Source organism: Diplotaxodon limnothrissa, linkage group LG7 (assembly GCF_057381915.1).
Source record: "Diplotaxodon limnothrissa isolate DT_005_m linkage group LG7, D_limnothrissa_male_GT1.1, whole genome shotgun sequence".
NCBI classification, from domain to species: Eukaryota; Metazoa; Chordata; class Actinopteri; order Cichliformes; family Cichlidae; genus Diplotaxodon; species Diplotaxodon limnothrissa.
The window spans coordinates 48,309,323-48,323,119 of NC_140602.1; the positions used below are offsets into that span (position 1 = coordinate 48,309,323).

General features: G+C 41.4%; 1 protein-coding gene across 1 annotated transcript; it reads right to left on the reverse strand.

Annotated features, from left to right (window-relative positions):
* Positions 1–9,046: 9,046 nt before the first annotated feature.
* On the reverse strand, positions 9,047–10,410 carry LOC146629068 (uncharacterized). The gene is made up of 2 exons (XM_085358317.1): positions 9,915–10,410; positions 9,047–9,782 (listed from the first exon to the last, which is right to left on the reverse strand). Exons 1-2 carry the CDS (start codon positions 10,194–10,196, stop codon positions 9,129–9,131), a joined length of 936 nt encoding a protein of 311 aa, XP_085214443.1. The 5' UTR covers positions 10,197–10,410; the 3' UTR covers positions 9,047–9,128.
* Positions 10,411–13,797: the final 3,387 nt, after the last annotated feature.

Consider the following 13,797-nt stretch of genomic DNA (forward strand, 5'->3'; position numbering starts at 1 on the left):
GTGTCCTGCCCTTGTTTAAAGGTGACTGTTGCTCCTAATGCAGTGGCTGACTTTACAGAGAATATGTTCTGGGGGTATGATGGAATAAACAGCGCATCTTTCAGCGTTGCTTTGCGTCGCTGGCCTGTATTGTCAATCAGGAATACCTCTGCGTCCCCCCTCTGTTGGGCGACGCCTCTGCACTGGGTACCGTCTGCCAGTTCTACGCTGTGTGACTCCGGTCTGAACGCGTCGTCGAAGCTCTTGAACTTGGCGATGCTGTTAATGATGTGTGAGGTAGCCCCAGTGTCCACCAACAGGCCTTTCTCCTCAATGCTGTACGCTGACTGCTGGACTTTGATGTCTACGCCCTTAATCCTGAAGGCATAATCTGGCGTTTCTGCTTTGGATCCGTTGCCGCTCTCATCTGCGACCTTCCGCGCGCCATCTTGTTTGTCTTTATGTCTACATGTGGTATCACTGTGTGTGCTGCCTTTGCAATGACTGCACCACGTCCTCCGTCTGCACACTTTTGCTCGGTGGCCTTTTAGTCCACACTTGAAACACACAATGTCCACATCGCTCTTGTATCTGCATTGTGCGCTGGATCTCGTGTGCTCACGCCCGGTTCTTCCTCCTGTTTTCATTACGTTGTCGCTACACTCGGATGCGCTTGACTTTTCAGTGTCTTCGAAACTCCGTAGCTTTGTTTTGAACTCAGCAAATGTCATATCGTCTTTATCGTGAGTAACGTGTATTGCAAATGGCTTAAAACTTTCAGGTAGACCTTTTAAAACCATAGCAATCAATAATCCATCACCTAAAGTCTCACCCGCATTGCGCAGTGCTGTAATGGCGGCCTCTGCTCTGATGACATAGTCTGTGACAGTCTCTTCCCTCTTTTTCTGAAGCGATGATAGCGTGGTGTACAGGTTGATGATTCGGGGCTTCCCCTTTCCAGCGTAGTAGTCCCTCAATATTTCTAATGCTCTTCTCCCATTATCAGGGGCATCTCTCATAATCAGTGAGAGGCTTTTATCGTCCAAAAATTGGATTAACTCGGCGTAAGCGTCAGCGTTCTTCTTACCGTCTGCTGCTACTTCAGCCTCACTGTTCGGTTCCTTCAGAACAGTGGCTTTTAATCCCAACAAGTGCAAATATCCTAGCACCTTAGTTTCCCAAAGTTCATATCTGGTCTCATCTCCGTCAAACATGAGTCGAGGCAGCCTGCTTGCTCCTCGTTGATCCATGTTGCTATTTAGCCGTTAGCCCGCTATCCGTTGTGGCTCCGGATCTTCATGAGAAAAAACTCTTCTTCGAGTCGGCCCTGGGCCCATAACCTGTTGAGTATTGCAGCATCGACAGCGATCAACTCGAAGGAAAATGACGACGGAGGCAAAAATGTCCTTAATATTTTGGGAACTTTATTCCTCATCAACATGCGGCAAAACTTTTCTCATGGGTGCCATTTTCGTTGTGGTATACTTTTTTTTTTTCCTTAGGGGCGTGATGACGCAGCATCCGTGCTCTTACAATGAAACAGTGCCTCCTTGTGGTGGCAACTAAAATACTGTCTCTGTTAAACCACAGTAACCATAATGCAGTTAAACACTGTACAACATGAGTACACACAATGAATATCTTAACAGAGCCAGCAAACTAAAGTTAGCAGTGCACTTTCTAATGTCGATATTTGTTTGGTGGAAGCAGGATGAAAACAGTGTGGGTATTTGAATCTTAGATAAGAACTATAGCAGTGGAGCTAATGTGTGCTGCTATTTAAAGTTTGTGGCTTTTACAAGCATGCAGAGGGTTGCTACCTGCTTAGCATCACTGTAGCGATAGTCTGTAGTGACATTACCTTGTATTTATGCAAATACAAATTTGCTTTGATATATATATATATATATATATATATATATATATATACACATATATATTTAAAAAAAATTCCCCGCTCGCCCCCGCGGGTGGTCTGTCCTTCAAGCTCTTCTCTGAGCCCTTGCTATTTCTCGAGCTTCTCATGTTCCTTCTTTCTGATGTTGCTGTCATTGGGAACCCGCTACATCGATCACTACGGCCGTCTTCCCTCAGAATCTTAGCTCGGTCATTCTCCACCACCCTAGGGGCGTCTCCCATTTTGACCTCGGGACTTCCAGGCCATATTCGGCACAGATGTTTCTGTATACTATGCCGGCACGATCTATGTGCTCTTCTATCCAGGTATGATTATTTCTGCATTGGCAGCGTGAGATCAATATCATGCTGAAAAATTAAGCTCGGTACAGTTAGATTCTCTCTGACGGTATTGCATAGTGAATCAGATTCAGAGGGTATATTTCTGCATTCATATTTCCATCAGTTTTGACCAGATCCCCAACAGTGCTGGCTGAATTCCAACACCAAACCATGAACAAGCCTTTACCATCTTACCAGTTATCCAGTTTCCTTAACTTTGTAAGGAAAAACTCCACACCATTGCTGAGGATATGCACATTTTTGGAGAACCCTTTGGGAATCAAAGTCCAAAAATTCTTGAACTTTTTGCAAACAGTCTGTTAACAACAAAGTTCCCAGAGATACAATTTAAAGCTAGTTCTTTGCTAAGTTGTTTCCCTGATGAGCTTTGTGCCTTTTTATGCTTGAATGATTCATAGGTCGGTGTCAAGTGGCCTAACAAACAAAAATAATTTCTTTGAAAATGTTTAGGTACAAAGACTGGACTGACAATCAGTGAAAAAGCAGCCGAGGTCCAAAGAAAAACTCTGGAGAACCACTGTTCAAGAACACCTTTTAAAAAATTACAAGGAAGTCTGGCTCCTTGGAAGCAAAAGATAAAGAAATGAGGAGTAGCTTACGACTTTAGCTCTGCACTGTAAGTACCGTGGATGCTTCAGTTAATGTTCACATCCAAAAATCAGAAAAAAATAAGCTATTACGTCAACAGGCTATTTCTCAAATTGCTGATGCTTGGAATACTTTGAGCGGCATAATCACTAGCTCTGAGTCTGACGTAACACCTTTGGGTTGTGGTTGAATAGCACGAATGCGCAGCGGTCAAAGCACGGATCAGAGAGGTTTCCCCACATCTCAAACACCATGGACTGATACTTGTTAGAAGGAAAGAAGGGCCTGCCTTATTTGGACATGCTGTTCTTCATAAAGGTCACAGTGAGTGCGTGGATCACGAGGAAATGCAACAACAACAAAAAATCCCATACGCAGGTCCTTCACCAGCAAAAATGTTGAGTCATTGGAGGAAAAGTAAAAGTGTATGTTTATTAGGGGTGCAACGATATTCGTATCGATATTGAACCGTTCGATACAGTGCTTTCGGTTCGGTATGCATATGTATCGAACAATACAAATTTTTTTATTTATTTTATCAACTTTCCTTCTGACGATGCTGTCTGTGTTGAGCGCTCAGTGGATCTGCGCTCGACAGTGCAGCCTAGGCGGAGTAGTCGAACGCAGATTCACTGAGCGCAGGGCAAGCTAGTCAGACAGAAGTTAAGCTCTCCTTGCAACATGGCAAATTGAACCTCCCCCACCCTCATTCAGATCTGGCCTTTGGAACTATTTTGGTCTTCATGTGACGTATGACCCTGAAGGTAAGCGCGTCATGGACAAAAGTAAAACACTATGTTGGATGTGCCATGCAATGCTCAATTACATGGGTGGGAACTAGTGCGTTAGCGCAGTTAGCTCGTTAACGTGTTGGCCGTCCAGCCCCACGCATGGGGCGATCCGCGGTAGCTCGTTAACGGAGATTTACCATGTTGTGGCGTTAACGTCATTTCAGATGAACGCTGACAGCACTAGTGTGAACACAATGAATATGACTGCACATTTACCCGGACATCATCCTAGTGCAAAGACCAGTGGAAGCAGTCAAAAACAACAAGCACGCATGCTACAAACTTTACCCGAGTCATTTAGACAGCCGTTAGCACATGATTCTCATTATGGGGACCTGATATGTTTAATATGCTGCTGAGAATATAGCCCAGAAGAAGCGTATAGTATAGCTTTTATTTTGGAAAGAGCCATTTCTCTGTAATAAACTCTCTTTTCCAAAGATGAGTGATTTCTCGATCAAATATATTTATTTTTTTTATTACTTTGTTGTTTCAGCAACATTAAATTTAAAAACTGTACTTTTGAGTTAAAATATATATTTATAATTTTAATAAATGACAAATTAAAAAGGCATGAACATTTTTTTGTATCGAAAAAATATCGAACCGTGACACCAAAGTATCGAACCGAACCGAACCGTGAATTTTGTGTATTGTTGCACCCCTAATGTTTAAATAAAACAAAAGCCCAATCTAGATTAAATTTAAGAAAAAATCTAATCACAATCACAGTTGCTTTTAAAGCATCTTTATAAGCCAACTGGTGTTGAGCAGTGTATCAGAGCTCCTCAAATTCTTTTTTTGTGTTCTTTTATTCTTATCAAATCTGGTCACCTCTTTGATTCCCCCCCATCTCTGCATATCCTACTTACTAGACTGCTGGTGGCAACCTCACCAACAGTTACACAACTTATTTCCTTCCCCTGTGCACCTTAATTCAGATTAATGAGCCTACTGTGTGGAGCTGGCATTAGTCTGTGTGTGTCATCCAAAGTCGTTATGTGATACAGGGGAAATGCATCAAGCTTGTGAAATCACCGGGGGCGCGTCACGCCGAACTCACTGCCCCTAAATCTAGTTTGACTCATGGGTAGATTAAAATGTTTCATCACCAATTACTGTTGGAGTAAATCTGCATGGGGGATGCATTTTTCCCCCGTCATTAGATCTTGGTTATTAGCTTTGTCACGCTGTCTTTTATGTGAGTTCTGTGGGTTCTCGAAGATCTGGATTGTACCTGTAAAGCAATGTAGGTCAACTTCTGTTGTTTTTAAAATGTGCTGTATAAAAGAAATTGACTCCACTTGACTACACTCTAAGAAGAAGCAGATTTCTAGAGGGAGCGAGGTTTTAATCGCGGGTCTTCATAAAAATGGGGATTTACATAGTTGCTGTAGCTGCAAAACTTGTGCTATTCATGTGACAAGAAAATACTATACATAAAAAAACAAAAAGTGGACTGAAAGCTTTTGAGACAGCTTCACTTTTAATCTGAAAAGAACGTGATACTTGAAGTTTAGCAGGCATTTAAAAAACTGAAAAACTAGCGAAAACTGAATGATGACCCATAATGGGGAAATGGTAGCATGGGATCATAAACTTTCTTTGAGCTGATTGCTATCTGTCTTCCATATTTGAGGACCTCAGCTCAGAAAATGACCGAAAACATGTTTCATGCATTGATGAAATACCCATAACAACTCAGTCTTGGGCAACAATCCGAACTGTACCTCTCTTTTCACCAAACACACAATTCAATCGCTTGTCATCGCTTTTAGTGCTGTACTTTTCACCCAGCTTTGTTTACCACTGTATAGTACACTCAGATCCTCCACTCCTCCTGACCTTGCCAGATAAGGTCGAACTACTCATCTGTCCGCTGCTGCCATGTGGTTTTGGATTATCTTAAGGCCACGGCTTGGAACATAAGGAGAAGCTGGGACAGAATTGAGGGAAGCTGGAAGCAAAAGGATTGGGGCTGTGGCAGTGTGCACTAATACACAGACTCAATGAATGGGGTTTCCAGTAATTTTTCTAAATGTGGAGTATATTTAACTGCTGATTTAATTTATGATCCGACAGAGGTGGAAATTGAGGACATGGAAACTAACACTGCACTGTTACTATGGGTAACAAAAGTCCGTTTAGTAGCCCTGTAAAATAGTTCCCCTTAAATGGAGATCAAAGTGCATTTTCAGGCATAATGTGAATTCATTTAGCCAGCTTGTATCAGCTGATCATCAGCTGACTTCTCTGAATAGACAGATTCACTTTAGAGGGGTATTTTGGAAATCATATTATTTGATTTGTAGCTGCTATTTATAGCGAGCAGAAGTCAAACCATTTAACATTCTGCATTCACTCACATAATACAACTCATGTAATCTGATTTGATCACAGACAACATTCACAAAGTTAACTGATGAATTTCAGAATGTCGATTTAGACTGGTTATTAGTATTTATCAAACTGTCTGGTAAAGCGACTGCACTCTAACTGCAACACAGAAAAGATCAGAAAATGTTGCCTGATCTGATGAGTCTTGACTTCTGCCATGACACGATAGGAGAAAATGAGAGCAGCTGCTTTCAGTAGGTGCCATCTAGGACTACTGAGCAAAGACCCATCTCCACTAATCTCTTAACCAAATGTTGTGTTTACAGTGTAGTGTATAACAAGGAAGAAGAGCTTTTCCTAGTATCAACACTTCCACACCTAAGAAGGAAAGTGTTATAATTTGGCTATATGTAAACAAGCAGACAAGCGTTAGCCTGATACGATAGGATGGTAGAGAGAGAATTTGGTCTAAACAACTTGAAATCATGGAGCCATCCTTCCTTGTATTGACAGTTCAGGTATAATGCCATTGGTGATATTTCCTCGGCACACTTTAGGTCCCTTAGTACCACCTAAGAGTTGTTTAAACATCTCAGTCTACTCAAGTATTGTTGCTGTCCAACCCTTTATGACCACAGTGCACCCATCTTCTCATGACTGCCTCTCACAGGATAACACACTATGTCACAAAGCTGAAATCATCTCAGAGTAATTTGTTGACATGACAATGATGTCAGTGTACTCAAATGGCCTCTGCAGTAACACATGGATGCCCAACCTGGTACTGGCAAGATGTTCCAAAAAAGAAAGGTTTCCAGTGAGATGTGTCTACTATACCTTCAGATTGATCACAAAAGGTTTAAATCCAGCTTCAAAGTTGTTATTTTTTCAAATGTTTTATGGAACTTTGAAAAAAAGTCTTAATGCAACCTAAGAAAAACAAAGAAATGAAATCAGTAAAAGAAAACATATCATTATCAATCATAGCACTTCATTTAACCTTCTTTTATTCAAATTGATTTCTTATTCATTTTCAGGGTTTTTTTCTTGTTTGTTTCCTTGGCGATTGTGTGTGATGACACAAATTTGATCCCCTACATTTCCTGCCTAACAAACCAAAACACAAAGACACACATTAGAAACTCCTTGGCACACATATAAACCTGGCCCACACGTACCAATCAATACAAAGTTTACACATGGATTAAGTGTACTGAGCTGTATCTGCAGGTGGTTGCCACAGCTGAATGATTTATCCACTTTCTGTCATGGTCCGCGGCCCGGCGTCCGGGGTGCTGCTGGGATGTCCACGCCCACGAGCGTGGCTGCTAACCCCACACCTGCATCCCATCCCAGGCGATCACCAGGTGGACTATTTAATCCTGCCCTACCTGCTGCTCCACGCCAGTCCGTAGTCGCCTCTCAGCGATCACAACTCGGCGTGTTTTTTTCGAGCCACCTGCCTGTCCACCTGTCCGCCTGAGATTTGGTTCACATTCAGCTTCGCCGTCTCGACCCCTTTTGGAGCTCCACCCCCCTCTGGTTCACTCGGCCCGGCTATCACCCCTCTCACAGCCCCGCTCTCGGCGTTCCCTGTGCGGTCCCTCGGTTTCGTCTGGTTTCATCCGTTGTTTTTCTGGCTACCCTCACGGGACACCTTTAGTTGCAATAAAAATTACTTTCTTTATTCGCTCCTACCCTAGTGTGTGTGTTCTGCTACTGGGTCCTGCCTGCGCTCGGAACTTCGGTTCATGACACTTTCCACTTCTCTGTCACAGACCCTTGGTTATGCAACAATTTAACACTAACCAGACAGCCTTTCAGCTTTTCTTGCTTTCCAGTTCTTGACTTATCTTCTCTGTCCTACCTTATTTTATGTTTCCAGTTTGCTGTGTTTGTTCATACAATGCAGTATTAAGGCAAATCTCAGCTGCAGCCAAGAAGCATTTTTGCTCCTCCTTATAGAAACAACACAAATAACAGATTTCAGAAATAACAGAAAATGGCCTGGGTGGGCATGTGGGAAGCAAAACAAAATCGTGACCACTGCCTGTATGGAGGATACCTGATTGCAATCAGCTATAACATACAGTAACAAGCATCCAAGATACATTTGGAAAAGATCTCCCCTACTTATAAGGCCCCATTTGCAGAAATAGAAATATGTTGGCAGCACGTATGACTCTGAGCTCAGTTGTATAAAGTTTGTCCTCCATCAGCAAGAATGATGAGCTAAAGGGGGTTTACAGTAGTTTCCATCTTGGCTGTGAGTCATACATCTGCAAACTGGATCTCCTTGAGATTTATGTCAGCCAAGTCTGTGCAAGTTAATGCAGGAAAGCCACAAAGAGAGCGCAGAATGAGTAAGTATAATCATAATGGCAGATGAACAGAGATATGATTGCCGGGTTTTCAGAACAAATCAGAATATTTATGATAATAAAAACATAACGAATAAAAGTTTACATTGTATTTTTAAAATTATATTACAGTTTTTTTCAATCGCTAACAAGCGCCTACCCATACTTCAGATACTTTTTCTAAACTCTTAACACAGACTCACACCTACAAAACACAATTGGCCAAATGGATAATTTTCTTCTCAAAAATACACTTTGTTAAATATATACTAACTCTTCATTTCAAAATAGAACACATCTTTCTCTGCACACACTAACTGTACAAAAACACTATAAATCTGACTCAAAATGAAATTAGTCTGTCAAAGAATAACACTTGTTTTCACTTCACAAGGTACATGCAGTCAATCAAAGTACACCAGGTTTCAAAATACTGGCTATTATTGACATTACAAAAACTGCATAGACTTTTATGTTTCAGTTTTACAGGTATTTGCATGCGAAACATGCAATCCACCATTTTGACACCAGAAATGTCTTGGTTGGTAACTGTATGTCCACATGTACAGTAATGTTCACATTCAAAAGCATTCCAGTAAAAAGCAAACAAGTTTATGTTTCTTTACTGTTTACTACAGGAGGTACAGTAGAAACACAGTATGATAGGACAGAGAAAGTTTTACAGTATTGCTTACAGTGAACAAAATATCCATGAAACACACAAGAGCATTCTGAACAAAAAAACAACAGCAAAAAGCCAAGATCAAAAGGGGGGGAGGGGGAGGGGGGCTAAAAAAAGGCAAAAACTTTGCATCTAATCTCTGCGATCTTCAGGGTTAGGCCACATTTTTTCATCAACATCACATCTGATGTTATCCAAGTCGATGCACCTGGGATAGAACCGCCTGGTATGTCGGATCCACCCTTGGCAATCGTCAACTGTGATGTCCCTGGAGCCAGCATCCATGGCTTCGAGGAGGGACATCTGGTCATGTGGCTGATGGTCATAAACCTTCCACCTCCATGCAGAAAAGAACTCCTCTATGGGGTTGAGGAAAGGTGAATAGGGTGGAAGGAAGAGACTTACCAGTCTTGGGTGGACTTCAAACCATGTTGTTATTGCTTGCGAGTGATGGAAAGCCACATTGTCCCAGGTAATTACAAAGGTCCTCATGTTTTCACCCTCCTGACCTTGCTCTGGAACCAGGCGCTGGTGGAGATCATTGAGAAAGGCAAGCAAGCGCTCTGTATTATAGGGTCCAACCTGACATCTGTGAAGGAGTAATCCTGCATTTGCAATTGCTGCACACATGGTAATGTTTGCCCCTCTCTGTCCTGGCACATCAACTGTGGCCCTTTTTCCAATTACATTTCGTCCACGTCGACGCCTTTTGGCCAGATTGAATCCTGCCTCATCGATGTATATGAATTTATGAGGGGCCTGGTTGGCCTCCAATTCCATAACTCTCTGAAACAAAGTTTATGTAAGTCATGTTATTACTGTATACCATACTGTACTGTAACCTAGTATTGTGTAGGTTACCTACTTGCAAAGTGCAAAGCTTATAGAACTGGACATTGGATTGAATATACACTATACCTGGACATATTGTCGTCGTAGCTCCTTGACCCTCTCACTGTTCCTCTCAAAGGGAACAGCGTAGAGCTGCTTCATCCGCACTCTGTGTTTGGACAATGTCCGCGTAATGGTTGTGAGGCTGATTCTATCGATATTGTCAAATATCTCATGGTCCGCCACAATTCTAGTTTGAATTTCACGCAGTTTTATTGCATTATTTGCAGTAACCATTTCTACAATGGCAAGCTCCTGATCATTACTGAGGAGCTTTCCTCTTCCCCCAGAGGGTGGAAGACATTGCATTCTTTAGAAAGACAAAAAATTCAACATATGCATTACTGTATGACCATATTGACATGTCAAGTGAGAATAGAAACAATCCATGTAAAATGCAATACTTACCTGTTGGTTTGTTGAAAGATGCGTATAATGGAGGCAACCGTTGACCGCCTCAAATTGGGCTGCACTCTTTCACCAGCCTCTCTTAGTGAAAGACCATGGTTGATTACATGGTCAATGATAGTGGCACGGATTTCATCACTGACTACTGTTCTTGCAGCCCTTGGAATGCCACCACCACGCATTCTTACACCTCTACCTTGCCCTCTCCTTGGGCCTGCTCTTCTCCCTGGGCCCCTTGCTCTTACTCTTCCTCGACCAGACATTACAGTGTTTGTCTTTTTTTTGTTTCCAAAAACATCACTCCTCAAGGTCTTGCCTTATAAACCCCACTGAGTCTAAGCCAGAATGGAAGAAGCTGTCGTTGGCCCAATTTACCCAACATAAATCAGCTGTGTGTCAATTATTCAATTGTTTGTTTATTATCAGCTGATATATATTTTTGATATTGATATTGTTTTTGTACTGATATCATTGCAGAAGCAGAGGTTTTTATACTGTATCTACGGTTTGGAATATTGTTTTTGCTATTGTGGGATGTTGTGTGTTAACATTCGTAAATACTACAAAAACAGTCCATAATTTTGTTGGGAGGTATAGCTTGTCTGTTAAGAAAATGTAAGCATTGTGGAAATGTGTTCACTGACTGCATATTGGGTGAACACGACATGAAATGTAAGAATGGTATGGCCACAACAGACCGATGCTGTGCTAATTGTGTTTAGAGTTTTGCAAATGTGACAACTGTTTGGACAAACGCTTGTTAGCGACTGGAAAAAACTGTAATAGAAAAGTAAGAAAAGGCATGGTGATAAGAATAAATAAGCAAACAGGCATTAAGAGGATTAGGGATCTGAATGACGATGAACTCTTTCCCCTCTAATTAAGTTCTCTTTACAATGTTCTGTTTCTCTGCATTTCTACATCCACATATTTAACTGTTATGCATTGATGCAAATGCTTGTTTACAAATTTCATGCTGTGCTCACAGTCGAATGCACTTACATATTTCCTAGAAGGACAAAAATCTATTGAAAAGTCATTATACCGTGTGTGTGTGTGTGTGTGTGTGTGTGTGTATGGCTGCAGAATGGAAAACATTAACTATGAGCTTAACCACAGCTCGATGCTCTCCAAGTAATTTTTTACAGATTGGATCAAAAAAAACCCATCACAGTAAAAATAGTCGATCACAGTTTTAGGTTTGTGCAACCCTCAACAACAGCTTAGGTATTAGCAAGTATTTCCATCAGACGCCTCCATATCTTCAAGAGCCAAAAACAAGAGGGAGAAGTCAAACCTCTGAGTGATAACATCCATTTAGAGCAGCCCTGGATTTGTTGGGGCAGGTTACTGTCTGACATTAGAGTGACTAGCTTCCTCTCCTGTCTGTCAAAGTCTGATTACTTAGTGTGAAGTAAAAGGGGGTGTCAGTTTTGGGGAGTGGCACTGTCATACAGGCTGACACGTCAACAGCTGTTCTCTGTTGGCTTCAGGCCGCATTCGGTGATTGCAGACCATTAATTCTTTGATGGCTGTACATTTATAGCCCCCTATAAAAGTGGATTGTAAACATGGGGTAAAAATATAACAGAGGAGGGGCTGGGGACATGAAAGGAGGGACGGTGCAAATTATGAAATAGAAAATAAGAGCTCAAGGTCGAGGGTCGGACAATCACAGTGTAGCATATGTAACTGTTCAGCGTGCAAGGAAGTAACATAAACATGATATTGCATTAATGAGCTTGTTCTCATGATAAACTCTCATGTTGGACTGTATAATCTACAGTTTACCATTCCAAATGATGCGTATAGCAATAACCTGATGGTAGCAATAGTCCATTCATCACAAGTAGCAAATGGCTCACATCGAAGAGTGAAACTCAACATTTTAAATACAAAAAAATCAGAATAAAATGAGGTGATTTGCAAGTAAAGTTGCTAGTGCAACATAATGAGCAGCATTATCTGCTGTTCTGTATTACGGAGCTTCACTGTGCCTATGGCTGATCTGCTAAAACACTTTAAACTTGGGCCTACTGTGCTCACTGAGATGCCTGTTGCTGCTTGTCTTTTTCCCTGCAGTCATGTGAAAAGACTGAATAGACTCCTGTGAAAAAGCGAGTAGACCCCATGATTCAGTAGCTTGTAGATCCTTTAGCAGCAGTAACTTGATGTAATCATTTCCTGTATGACTTCATCAGCATCTGAGACTGTTGTGGAGGAATTTTGTCCCATTTTTCTTTATAACATGATTCAGTTCATTGAGGTTTGTGGACATTCATTCATGCACAGCCCTCTTAATCCTGTCGCAGGATTTCAATCACTTAAACACCTCAATTCTTTTCTATTTGAGCTATTCTGTTGTAGATTTGCTGCCCGGCTTGGGATCTGTTTGAACAAAGTTTTAACTCCTGGACAAATGGCCTCACATTTGACTCTAGAATATTTTGGTATACAGAGAAGCTCATGGTTGACTCGATGACTTAATGGGGCCCAAATCATCACCCCTCCACTACCGTGCTTAACAATCAGTATGAGATTTTTGTCCTGATATGCTGTGTTGGGTTTCCACCAAATGTGATACTGTGCATTAGGTCAAAGCATCTCCATTTTGATCTCATCTCAAGGTTTTTCAGCTTTGGAAACCTGAGACATGCCATGACATAGATTTAAAAAACTTTATCCTAGCAACCCTTCCAAAGCCACAGTAGTTTAGTCTTTTTATAATTTGTTGTTAACTTTAACACAATCTAACTGAGAGTATACGGGTAGCTCTTGTTTCTTGGGATGAATTTTCTCCTCTTAAGATTGTGGCAACACACATACCTGTAAAGTGCCAAAACTGGTGCTATAGAAGTGCTCTCAGTCACTAATAATCAATAATCAAGTGCATTTTATTAGCACCTGGCGCCTAATTCCTATGGATGCTTAAAGGTGTACTCAGTACTCCATACAACCATGTGAAAACCTTCTTTTTCTCATGCCTGTAAATGGTTGTGATGGTGCTGGAGTTTATTGCCAATGAAGACAACATTTCAGAACTCAGTGAAAGATCTTAATTTTCTGCTTGTCACTACCAAAACTCTAATAAATCAATTACTCTGCATCTGTTCAGTGTGATCATGTGGGTGACTATCAACGCAACACTTACACAACAGCCTCGTTTCCTTGTGGGAGCAGCTGGTTACAGTAGATGCCATTCGCTGATATTTTAACCAAATGTTGCGTTTACAAGGAAGTGAATAAAGAGGAGGAAGAGCTTTTCCTAGTACCAACACTTCCATGCCTAATAACAAAGAAAGTGTCACATTTTGGCTATATGTAAACAAGCAGACAAGCCTTAGCCTGTGCAGGAATATACTGAGGGTGGTGGGGTTATCCCTGCCCTGCAGTTCCTTATTATGTTGTTTTGGAAAATGCAACTCAGTAAACAAAGCAAATCATCGTTACAGGAAATTAACGCAAGAAGGAAGACAACTGTCAGAGGCAGTAATTTCCAGAA